Raw genomic sequence first — 12,709 nt, 5'->3', positions numbered from 1 at the left:
GTTGAGAACCCTGTGATGAACACGGCCGCAGACCACCTTTATTATCAAGATGGTTCACGATTTAATGCCTGTCTCTGCAGGACAACAGTTCAGCTACTCCCAGGTTTTCAAATGTTTGTCTAGGTTGGAAACTAGGTTTGGTTTTGCAGAATTAAGAACAGTCAAGTGATCTCCAGTGTAACTGGTATTGCAAAAGAAAAAAGTTAGAGGGGCTACCAGTGCAAAATGTGCAACAGCCACTGCCAGGGCAATAATCGCATAGTGCCGCTGAAGCAGCCTTGTTTCCAGCAGATGTGTTCTGCTAAAATATCATCCCTATTATTTTCTTGCCCATTTCCATTAGTCGTACGTGCAGGATTTCTTGTGTTGAGTACCACATTCCCTCTATTAATATTATAATACTCTTTATTAGTAAGTATTATATTAAACATAGCACTTAATATTATTTTTGAGAGCAGTACACCTCTATACGCCCTCTAAGATTTGGGTTAAAAGAGTGAAGAGCCTTTCAGGGCATAGGTAAGGGGAACAATAATGGGTGGCCTGAGTACGCAACTACTGTTTCTTGAGACTGTCAACAATGGAAGCAGGTAACATCGCGTAGTAAGATGAGGTTGGGTGCAAGGATTATCCTGGAAGGATGTGACACAAAGCAAACTGAAAAACCACAGTAAACTATTAAAAATATGCCATTACCACAGGGCTCTCTGAGAAACAGAATGAATAGCAAGGCAGGATCAGATTAGCACAATAATTTTATTAGATTTGTAGAAAACCGGAAATAGTGTCTGGAATGTATCTAATTTTTTTTCCAACATGTTTTTGAAGTGTGTATATACTGAAATAAAAAAAGTATTATAAGTGGGGCAGATGTTGTGGGAAAAGTATTTTCCCCCTGCCTTGCAAAGATCAGATGAAATAACAGTTTACTAATTTCTCAAGATCATTTTTCAGGAGAAAGTTGTTATTAAATACTTCTCTTGTATGTTTGTGTTTGTTTGTTTCACAAAAGATAAATCGAAGCCTGCGATGAAGGTAAGTAGAAACACTACTTTTTTGGTTAAAGCACACAAATTAACTAATTTGTTAATACAGAAATTTGAGAACACATTTGAACGGCCTAAATACTTGTAATCAAATGTATTTATGAAAGATAAATAAGTACTTATAGGTCCCTTCCAACTTGAGATATTCTGTGATTTCTTAGGTTCATAATAGCTGTTAAAAAGGATGGATTAGAAGTTCTCTCACTGCTTTTACCTTTGCAGAATGCTTTAGTGTGCTTTGTCAAGAAGTTACAGCAACATAGGGAATCATCTAAATCAACTTCCAGACACCTTAAAAGGATTCTGGTAAAACAGGGTTCAGAAGCGTGTTTACGTTCCAACTGTGTTGTACAGGTTGTCTCCGTGTCAGTAAACTGGAATGCAGTGGGTTGGGGAGGGAGAGCAAGCAGAAAAAGGTCTCGATACATAGGAGGTAATTACAGATGTACATCAAGGACCTTGAAAAGGATAAAACTTTAGTACTGAATGGAAAAATCAAGACTGACATAATATTGGCTATATGGTGACAACATACCTGTTTGAAGCCAGGCTTCAGAAACACCAAAGGGAAGCAGAATTAATGGTTGTTAATTCTTTTAAATGTTATGCTACATGAAGTTATTTTTCCTACTGTCATTTTTAAATATTCAAATTTAGATGCTGTCTTCTCTTCCATGGTTGTTCCTAGTACTCATGAAGATGCTTCACTCATTTATACCGCGTTAGTTTCTGTTGATGTAACAGAGAAGAAAAAGGACACTTAGTTTACTTGCGGCTGCAATCTTGTTTTCGTTTGTTACCCATGTGGTTTTACTTCCTTATAATATATAGTGACATCTTATTGCTTTAACAGATGGGTAATAAAGCCAGAGCATCTAAACAGGCATTGAAGATGAGGCATGCTGGGCATGATCTCAGGTCAACACAAAATGCTTGTATCAAGCAGGAAAACTTAACAAAACCAAGGAGTGAATCAAGCTTATCAATGACGAAAGGTGAAAAACTCCAAGTTACCAAACACTCCTCACATGAAGCCACAACTAAAGATCACTCTTTGATTTTCCAAAGAGAGAGCATGAACAGATACCCTGATTCAGAGAATCCTAATGTTAAAAAAAATAAACAGAAACCTCAAAACCCACGTGTATCAGCTGAAGACCTAAGCAGTTTCGTGTGTTTAACACAAGAACAGCTTCAACAGATCCTGATGACTGTGAAAGAGGGAACTAGAAGGAACAGAAGCATCTCTGAGACTCAGAATGAAAAGCAAGAGGAAGTGGGTAAGATACTGATAGTTGAACAAGTTAGTTTCATGGGAACTGAACAAAATGTGAAAGCTTTGAGTTCATAATTTATCTGCAGGCTGCAGAGATGGTACTCTTATGTTTAATGGTCTCAGACAAAATACTCTTTGCTATTATGGATGTGAAATTGCCTGTTACTGTTAGAAACCAAATGTCTGATAATTTTAACAGTAAAAACTAAGGATTGCTTGATAGTATTCTGGTACTTTGAAGAGCAAAACAGCAAGCAGTTCTGCAAAAAAGGAACCATTTTACATTCGAGTAAAAACTGTACATCTGCACCATACCATTATCATTAGGAGTTTGGAAAAAAAAATACCCCACTACTTCAACAAGATAGGTCTTTCCAGTTTTGTTGAGGTTTCTCTATGTGTCTCAAGAGCAATGGTGCCATTTTCCTCTGGTCCAAAGATGTACATGTATCTTTTTGCCTAACTGTAATATTACTGTTCAGTAGTTCGGGGTGGGTTTTTTTCAATTTTTCTACTGAGAAGCTTAAGAACTCTCATGTGTCTTCCTGTATTACATCCTTACTCCTCTCTGTGGACATGTGGAGGTGGTCAGCTCTTTGCCACCCAGACACACTGCAGTTGAGTCCCAAAGTCTGAGTGCTTAGCGTAGAATAAGTGTGTACTTAGGTCTAGCATTCTAAAAATACCCCGTGACGTTGTAACTTACGTGCCTTAGCTATACAAGCAGGGCTGAAAAGAGTTTTGTGAAATACGGGGAATTGGCAGGTTTCTGCTGTTCTCAAAGTATTTACTCAATGCTGAAGAAAGTTTAATGGCCATATAAACTTACATATATTGCTATATATATTTATATTCTACCACAGATACTACTGAGGCATCAGAGAAAAACGTTCTCACATTGCTCCATAAAGCGTGTGAGGTTTCAGCTGTTGCAGATGAAGCTAACTCTGATACAAGCAGGAAACAAGCAGCCTATCTGCAGCCAGGACAGAATGTTATGTACGTAGATCTGTATTGTCATCTACAAAATATAAATACAATCAAGATTTGTATTGTAGTTCTCAATCACAGTAAAAACCTTTATAAATGCTAATTTAAAAGTTACATTTAAAATTAGCAGATTAACTTCTTTTTCCCCCTCCTTTTCTCTAGGAATGATTCGTGGAAACCTGCTGACATGTTTAGTACCTTGGGTGAAAGAGAAGGGGAGAAAGCCTTACTAGAATTTAGGAAGACCCAGTGGAAGAAGGAATTAGGTACTCATGATATACAGAATATATTTTTAATCAATTTAGTACACTCAGGGTGACAAGAAACTTTGTGTTCCTTATACTCTTTTAAATTACTTACATCAGTGCAGTTGCTATAAATTTGAAAGTAGTTTTATTAGTCTCCAAGAGAGATTAAGATTCTTGTATTTCAAAATGTTACACAGAGCTTATCTATAAATTCTTGCAGCAGTGTTTCAGATACTTATTATCTCAAATACATACATTCATTTATGCTTCATGTTTTAGGAGTGACTTGCCACCACTTGATAGCCATTATCATTAACAAATTCATTTGTCTTCTAAAGGGAGAAGCGTCACCCTCAGCTACAAGCATGACTGAACATATCAATTTGCCATTTGAACTTGAAACAGTTTGCAGTCCTGCCCTGTCACCTGCCAAGGGCAATCTCCGTAAAAAAATTAAATTGTTTAATGCAGTAGTAAATCCTCTCTGACAAGTTAAGCTTTTTATGATTCACATCCAGGAGCATTGTGTTTTGTTTTCAACTTGGGTGTAGACCATCTGGTTTCAGAGTTTGATTCTGCATAGTCAGTAGGTTCCATTGGTTTTATTAACGTTACAGTAATCCAAGACTGGTATGGCAAAATGGGGAGAATTTATGTATTTGGTTATTTGTTAGTTTTCCCTCTTTCCCAGGGACATTGCTAAGTTTCAGATTCCCCATTTAGCTCTGTATTTCTGGGCAGAGACTGCCGCTGTCCTCTTAAGAGCAAAGTCATGTTTAGACTGATTGATCAGACGATGGAGACTTATTTTTGTAGTCCATTTTTCAAACAAAATTACAGGGCGGAGTGTTTCTGCTTTCTCAAAAAAAAAAAAAGCCAAAACCAAAACCTGCTACATGTCTGTATTAGGAACTTTTACTAGAGTTTCTTTATTTGTAGATGAACAGGTGGCACTAAAGAAGAAACTGAAAGAAACTTTGGAGGGAGAAGGGGTTTATTTCTGGGCAAAACCTGGCAATAATAAAATCCATGAAGAGAAAGTGGAAACGGCTGACCCAGATGAGGTAAGGCTATCACTAAACACAAAAGAGCACACAGTTTTCACAGCGCTGTTCCAGAACAGTTCAACTTTTAATTCATACGAGAATCGCATTTTTGTACAAACCCAGTAGAATCCAGCCTCAGTGGTCACTTTAAGCTCTTTCATGGTCTGAATTGCTGCAACTCCCTGTTTCATGCTGACCTATTACTCCAGTTTGTAGCTTCACAAGTTAAGATCTTCATAGCATTAGCAATTCATTCCTGTCCTTCCACGTTGATTCCTAACAAAAGGAATAAATCTTTTCTAGTTCTCTTTAGTGGAAGTCTCAAATATAATTCCTAGTCATATATTTATTTATATTGTTCATGAGCTGTCATATATGTGATGGTTTACATAATAACGAGCATAGCAAGTTGTCTTCTACTCTAACCTGCCTTTTAAAAAGTCAACTGTTGCTTTAAAAATGCTGTATCAGGTAAACATCCCGAGATGAAACTTCTCCAGTCAAACCGACTGCTGTTAAACAGGATTTGAGGTTGTACCTGCTATCGGTTATTACAGCAAAATCAAATTCCTTTTTTGTGTCATATTCAACATTCCTAGAAGAGTCACCACTCCATAAGAATTTGTTTGCCCCATAAGAATTTGTTTCAATCTACGTAAATAAGAAATACAGTATATGTCATGCTTAGTTAGAAGTTTGGGCTGAAGTTTTGCTGAATAGCAGCTTCTAGAAGTACAATTTATTTATGTTAAAGGCTATTTAATACAAATAGAACAGGTGAACTAAATCAATCGAGTCTTAAAATTTATTTGCAGACCGTGTTTCTGTCTGACTCACTCACTGCCCCTGAGGAAAGTGTCTGTACAACTGCTCTAACCACAGAGCCTAGTGAAGCTCCACCGAGTGTTTCCAGTGCTCCAGCTGAGCAGTCTCCTGAAGTCAGTTCTTCTGGCTTACCAGCTGTCAGTTGCACAGCATTTGGTTTTGGGGTAAGATTTTTAAATTGCATGCAGGTTTTTTTACTTAGTTATTGATAACAGATGTGTATCTTCAGTAATTCTTGTAAACCAGAAGAATTCAGTAGAACCTTTTCCTTTATGTAAAGAATTGTTTCTGAACGTTTATCAAAATATTGATGCTTTGAAGACAGCATTTTCAAAGCTGTTGTGAAGAACAGTACTAGAGGTGTGAGATGAAGTGTTAATTAGCTTTTAAGTATGAATTAAAGAAATAGACAAGTGGGAAAGTAACAGAAACAGGAGACTTGGAAAAAAAAAGATATTGAGGGCAGTAGGTTCAGGAAGTAGGTTTTGGGCTATTGCTAGCAGGCACTGATTGAAGAGTGGTTTTTGTCAGATAGCACTGAAAGGTCTCAGCGCCACTGCCGTTTGTTCAGTAATACAGATACGCATTAAGAAGCAGAAACAGAAGAAGGAAGATAGTATCTAGAATTTACTTGAGACAGGTATCTATTAATTAGATCGTGGTGCTGAATCTACCTTCAACATTCAAAGACTGGTTTATTTAGCATCTTTCTAACTAACAAGCATTTTTATGGAGCAATGAGACACTTGCTACAGTTACAAACTTACATTCCTGGGTTTTGTGTAAGAGAACAGCCCAGTTATGCCTAGCAACTGAAGGCAGGGTTTTCTGCCACGTCTTTATTACGTGGCTAGACAAGGTACTGAATTTTTTGTACAAGGAACACATTAGCATTTACCTTATTTCAGGAAGCTGTGCCACAGGAACGACCTTTTAGTTCTTTGAAGCATGAGCAACAGAAGAAGTGGCTTGAAGAGTTGGACAAACAGAAAGAAGCAGCTAAGCTACGAAAAATAGAAGAAAAACTTTATTTATCAAAGGTATCTATGGTTTAGAGGGACCTTTTGGAATAAAATAAGTTTTTCCTCTCTATTTTTGTTCTAAGAAGTAAAAGATGAAATCACAGACCTAACGGAGTAGTGAAAAAGATGTAATTACCTGCAGTTTGTCCAGGTTTTCATCATAAAGGAGATGAGAAAAGAGAAGGAAAGTTACAGATGACTACAGTGTGGTGTTCAAATCCCAGTTCTAGAAATGCTCTTTTAATACGCATACACTCTTACGAAACTTCTTTAAACTATTCTCCAGAAAGCGTTGAAGAAAATAGCCTTACCTCTTTTTCCCTTTGGATTTTCCAGCCTGTTGAATGCAGGGTCTGGAAGGAAACCATGGCCAGCAAAATTGCCTTGCAGGTAGAATGCCTGAAGATACTTCTAATCCTGTCACTATGGGCCAGTTTGATCTTTTACCCCTGGAGGGTCTTGATACAGAAGCTTACATGTTACTGTTTCTCCTGTTAGTAGTTCTAAGGTCAGGAGAATACTCTGTGTTCTTGTACAGCCCGATACTGACACGCTTTTCTTAAAGACTGTCTTACGAAGTGAAGAAACATGCATTGAGATTGTACTATTGCTAGAATCCAGCTTTCCTAATTACTGCACAGAATTTTAACCCAGGATTATATCTTTCACCATGCACCAAATGTACTCACACCATGACATGTTCTGTATTGTCAGTGAACGACAATCTTGGTTACCAGAACTTGTTTGATATGGATGTTCATAGTTTGTGGCCTTCTGGATTAAAAGGATGCAGTTTTTACCTTCAGCTGAAGCATTTACAGCCATTACACAATTCCTAGACAGAAATTCTTTTTAATGCCACAGTTTGTAATATTAGAAGAGAGCTTTCCTACACACCCTCCAGAAGAAGCCCATGTTGCTAAGGCTGGTTACAGACCTACACACAAGTCTTCTCTTTTCCTGAGCTGTTGAAGAGATCTGATTTCCTTTGTAAACTGAGCTTTGTAGCTGTGAAGGGAACACAGCTGTGACAGGTTCCTTTGCCACCTGTCTTGGTTTCTAATTCAATGGGTGTGCTGGGGAAAGTCACCAGCGAGTAACCTGACAGTAACCTCACTTTCTGCCTCGTTCTGAAAGGAAGTTAACGTGCTCTTAATCTCATTTTCTTCGACATCTTTTTTTGCAGGTCTTACATTATCCTCTTCAACCCTTCCTCATATTGCACCACAAGCTTGCATAAGAATAAAGTAGATTTTCCAGCTACTCTGATCTGCTTCTACATCACAGACTATTCAAAAGGAACAAAACTCAGGGAACAGGAGGAAGACTAATTTGGATTCTTATTATTTGGACTGTGATTTTCTTGCATCTTTTAAAATAGATGTAAAACTTTTCTGACACAAAGGAGTTTTCATTTAAGGAAAGGGCTCCCAGAAAGTTGATTAGATTAGATTAGGTTAGTTTTTTTTCCTGCAGAATGCCAGTTTTGAGGCAGCCATTCTCCAGTGCCTCCTGGGCAAGAGTTCTTTTAGTCAGAAGAGAAAAACTTCTCAGTACTTATAGCAAAATCAAAGGCCCCTTAATAAAAAAAAAATCTTTTATTAGTGATATATTAAAATGTCCCAGTTGCCAACGCTAGGCCAGAAGGATAAGCCGGAGAGTCTACATTTGAGGCAGCCATTCTCCAGTGACTCCTGGGAAAGAGTTCTTTTAGTCAGAAGAGAAAACCTTCTCAGTACTTATAGCAAAATCAAAGGCCCCTTAATAAAAAAAAAATCTTTTATTAGTGATATATTAAAATGTCCCAGTTGCCAACGCTAGGCCAGAAGGATAAGCCGGAGAGTCTACAGAAGTGGTGGGTACATTGCTAGGGTAGCAGTGGTGGCTGCTGTGGGTAGAAGGGATTTTGAAAGAAGGCTTATTTTATAATAGGTCTGTCCAGCTGAAAATAGGAAGTTAGAGATTAGTATCCCTGCCCAAAGCACATTAATTCTGCTACCATCCAGAATTAAAATGGAGGGGGAAAATGTAGGACCACTGTAAAAGATGCCTCTTGTTCATGTTACTAGAGAGGGAATGTGTACAGCACAGGAGGAGAGCACGGCAGGGTGGACAGGGTACTGACCTCTCGATCAAGCAGTTCACAGAACTGCTTCCACAGACAAATTGTGGAATGCAATAGTAACAGAAATTGAAAAAATACCAAAAAGCCTGAATCCATGTTAAGTTTTCTTCCCCCCGCTTTCTAATTTTGAGTTTTTTTTCTGAAAATATAGTAGCAGTATCTTTTTGTTGACTAAGTATATGGCTCAGTAGTATAATTTCTGATCTGACTTGCATTTGAAACAACAGGGACACTTCTGGTTTGCCTTTTAGGGCATTAACCGCTGTCTGTCTTGTAACTCCATTACAGAGCTTTTCAGTTGTTCCTGTTGTACAAGATGTCTATTGCCTGTTTTGTTAGCCACTTCATAGAAGCAGTGAAATTGAGCACGTTTCTGGTTTGTTTGGTTTTTTTTGTTGTTGTTGCTTTGTATTTAGGCTGAAGAGCATGACAGATGGGCAATGCATTTTGATTCTTTAAAGAACCATCTTAATGCTGATACACAGCACCCCTTAAATGGAATGTACAAAGAGCAGCCTGAAAGTCTTTGCCTGTCACCTGGCCCTAAGGAGCTGACGGCTTCTATTCACCCTTCTTCACCTGCAGCTTTAGACAACCTCATGCCCTTACAGGTGGGAAATACAGAAAAAGCTGCTAAAACCAGCACTTTGGAACCCAGTCAGAAAGTCAGGTGCGTGAGCTTTGTAAGGATACTCATCTTCCCAGCCAGTACATTCCCGATACCTCCTCAGAAATTTTAAAAATACCTGAACACAATTCTTTAAATCAGATCTTTGTATCTTATTTATTTGGCTTTTGCTTTTTTCAGAAATACCTATTGTTTCACTTTTGAAGGACACAAATGCTTCCATTGTTCATTAATGAAATTTACTGCAAATTACCTTAACTTTGTTCCATAGTAAAAATAATTTCATAGTTGTAAATTAATACAATGGGATAACCTCAGTATGAACATACTACTTGAAACCTAACTGATTCTAAATAAGAAAGGCCTTAGGATTATTTTGTAATGATTAAAAATATTTTCGTGTTTCTGTGTTCATAGTTTCCTCCGTTCAATGACTGCTCTCCTGGACCCTGCACAGATTGAGGAGAGATTCAGGCGGCGGCAGAAACAGTTAGAACATCAGGTAGACTTTTGTTTTAAAGTCTAAGACTATTTTAGTGAGAAGAAAGGATGACAGGTAGTGTTGTCTCATGAATAAAGCATGAGATTTAATATCAGAATCCTGTGAGGCACTTGACTTTTATGCTTCAGGTTACATGTTTGCAGTTGTTTAATGGTATTTCATTCAGTCAGACTCTACAGTTTTAACATTTGTACAGAGATGATTGCATTTCAGTAACTGAATTCTTTCCTCAGAAAACATACAGTTCAGTCTTCAGAGCTCTAGTAGATTCATGTGTGTTTTTCTTCAGTCTCCACTGTCAGCAGGAGGACTGATGTTTACAGATTCACTCCATGAATCTTTCAGTTTTCATTTTCTACTGTCATTTGCATTCCTTCTGTGACACTCTAACTGAATGTATATCTGCATGATGATGTCTCTAGCACAGTGTAAAGAAGTCAGTATGTATGTAAGAAACCTCTTAACTCTGGTAAATAAAATACGAGTTTACAGTACGTAAGGTAAAAATCAGACCATCTTTTCTTTACAAGAAAATGAAAAGCATTTTTGAAAACATAAAAAGCTGCTTCTTTTTGTCTCTGAGTATTTCAAACTGCAGTAATGGTCTTGATTTTTTGTTTTATTTGTCCAAATTTAATTATTATACATGTGTGTGAAGGATATGAATAAACAGCTTATAATACCTTAAAGTTCTTTTACTTTTCCTTTTTTTTCCCAATACTACTAGAAAGCAATAATGGCTCAGGTAGAAGAAAAACGGAAGAAGAAACAACTGGAGGAAGAGCACAGAAAATGGGAAGAACAAGTAGAAGAACAGCGCCTAGCACGAGAAAAAGAACAAATGCAGAAACAGTTTGAAGAAGATATGCTGAAACAAAAGCAAAAGGAGGTGGAGTTTTGCATTTTCTTCAGTGCGGATAGTCTGTAATAATACTGGGGCTTGAGGAGGATGGTTCTTGTTCTTCCTCTTCAAAATCCTTACCATTTTGAAAATGAAAACTATCTGAAATTTAGACATTTGGAACCAAAATTGTTTCTTCAATTAATAAATTTGTAACACCATACAAGTTTAAGGCATGTTTCATTTTTTTTTTTGAACAAGGGCCTTTTCAGGAAAAGAAATTACAAAGAACTGGCAAAAATGGAATTGTAGTTTTAAATAATGCAGAAACATGCATTTTTAAATGTAAATTTTAAATTAAAAAATTACCGAGAAAGTATGTGATCCAATTATTGTTGTTGGGTAACTTGATGCTTTTAAGATGCTTCAGTACCATGAAGTTTATCTGACTGGATGTGCTTTCACTTTGGATTAAAGACTTTTCAGAATATATTCTGGTAAAGTCATCTTAAGAGTAATTTTGTTCTAGAGCTTTATCCTCTGTAACTTAACACTTAGCTTTACACACTCCTTTAATTTGAAAGGTAAACCAAGAGTACGTTTTGTGCTTGGGTAAGTACAGATTGTGCATTTGTACACATGCTTACCTCTGTAGAAGGCTGAAAGCCTTGTCTGATGTTTTATTCTTTCTTTTGGCACAGTATCAGTTATTACTGTTTGCTTCATATCTGGAACAGTAGCAAAATTCCAGGGTGTCATAAGACAGGGTGATTCCAAAAATGCACCCTTCTCTAAAACCTGCAGAAGTACAGATCCCTGATTTCTCTGCATTTTCTGGGTGGAAATGTAGAGCACCTGCCTGTAGATGCTAGAACAAACGTAAAAAATGGGGAAAGTAACCTTTCTCTGTAATAGCTCAGCTCCTCCAAAACCCCCCTCGCTGCAGGGGTGTTGGAGTAGCTGACCTTTAAAGGTCCCTTCCAACCCAAACTCTTCCGTGATTCTATGTAAAGATGAATTTATTAGAAAGGAGATAAATATCCAAATAACTTGTAGGATCTAGATGCTCACTTTTCACTGTTAGGTTTGTACATCCTGCATTAGCACAGCAGAGGTTCTGAATTTATAATCATAAAAGTGATGTCTGGGCCAGCTCCAGATGAATGACAGACACTCTCTATTATCCCCTCTCCCCTTCCCCCCATTTCCCAAATATGCTGTTAACTTCAGAAAGTGCAGTTAGTTGGAAGGGACTTAGCTGAAAAGTAGAATCTCTGAACAGAATTAGTTCTGTTCTAACTCAGACCAAGTATATGTTACATACTGCATCTACTCAACTAGTTTTGTTTTTACTAAAAAAAAAGTTTACCCAAAATAAGATGAATGTAAACCTTTAGGTTTTTATGGGGATTAAATAATTCTATTAATTTTATTCTCAAAATAAAAGGTCACATATATTAAATATTTTTTTCTCAAGGAACTTGTGACTCTTAAAACAAACGAGCTCTATCAGACAATGCAGAAAGCTCAAGAGCGAGCACAGCGATTAAAACAGGAACAGCGCATCCGAGACCTGGCTCAGAAGGGTCATGACATTTCAAAACTTCAGAAGAATCTTGGTGGTGGCAAGTACTAGTCTTTCTGCATTCCGTTTGACTGTTCCTTTGGTGGTTGTGTGCGAGCTGTGGGTTTTGTTTTGTTGGTATTGTTCCTGTTGGCATTTCGGTCAGAAATCGATTATGTGCTTCACAAGCCAAATCATTTCAGCTTATTTACCTTCCAAAAAAAAAGGCAGTGTTAACTAATATTAGCTTTTTAATTAATATTGGGTTTTAGTAAGCTTCAAATACAGTATTACAGAAGTATAAAGACACTATCAGGAATGCATGGGGAATATTCAGACCTGTGTGCTGTTGATTCGATTTCTGCTGAAAAAGGGGGAATATGAGGATCTGAACCATAGTTCTCAGTCTTGCTTGGACAACAGTCTGATAACCTGACAGCGTGGTTTAAATGGAACGTACATTACTAATCTGAACAGTTTTACTTCTTTTTAGGTGATACAGAATTTGAAAATTGTAATATTAGCATTTCACATCAAAGTTGTAATTTTTATGATGACATTAAGAGACAGATGGATCAGCAGACTTCTCCTCGGAA

The 12,709-nt window shown here is 37.3% G+C and overlaps 1 protein-coding gene across 1 annotated transcript; it reads left to right on the top strand.

The window, feature by feature from the left end:
* Positions 1 to 1,020: 1,020 nt before the first annotated feature.
* CCDC66 (coiled-coil domain containing 66) lies at positions 1,021 to 12,701 on the top strand (the record flags this gene model as incomplete). Its single annotated transcript, XM_010145053.1, has 12 exons — positions 1,021 to 1,035; positions 1,900 to 2,326; positions 3,186 to 3,321; positions 3,475 to 3,578; positions 4,500 to 4,624; positions 5,422 to 5,595; positions 6,340 to 6,471; positions 8,995 to 9,248; positions 9,624 to 9,708; positions 10,436 to 10,597; positions 12,027 to 12,174; positions 12,607 to 12,701. Coding segments are annotated over exons 1-12 (1,848 nt in total), but the record flags the coding sequence as incomplete, so codon positions are not given.
* Positions 12,702 to 12,709: the final 8 nt, after the last annotated feature.

Source organism: Buceros rhinoceros, unplaced genomic scaffold (assembly GCF_000710305.1).
Source record: "Buceros rhinoceros silvestris isolate BGI_N320 unplaced genomic scaffold, ASM71030v1 scaffold19751, whole genome shotgun sequence".
Classification (NCBI taxonomy): domain Eukaryota; kingdom Metazoa; phylum Chordata; class Aves; order Bucerotiformes; family Bucerotidae; genus Buceros; species Buceros rhinoceros.
Note: the sequence above shows the minus strand (reverse complement) of the source record. Positions and strands in the feature narration are given on the sequence as shown.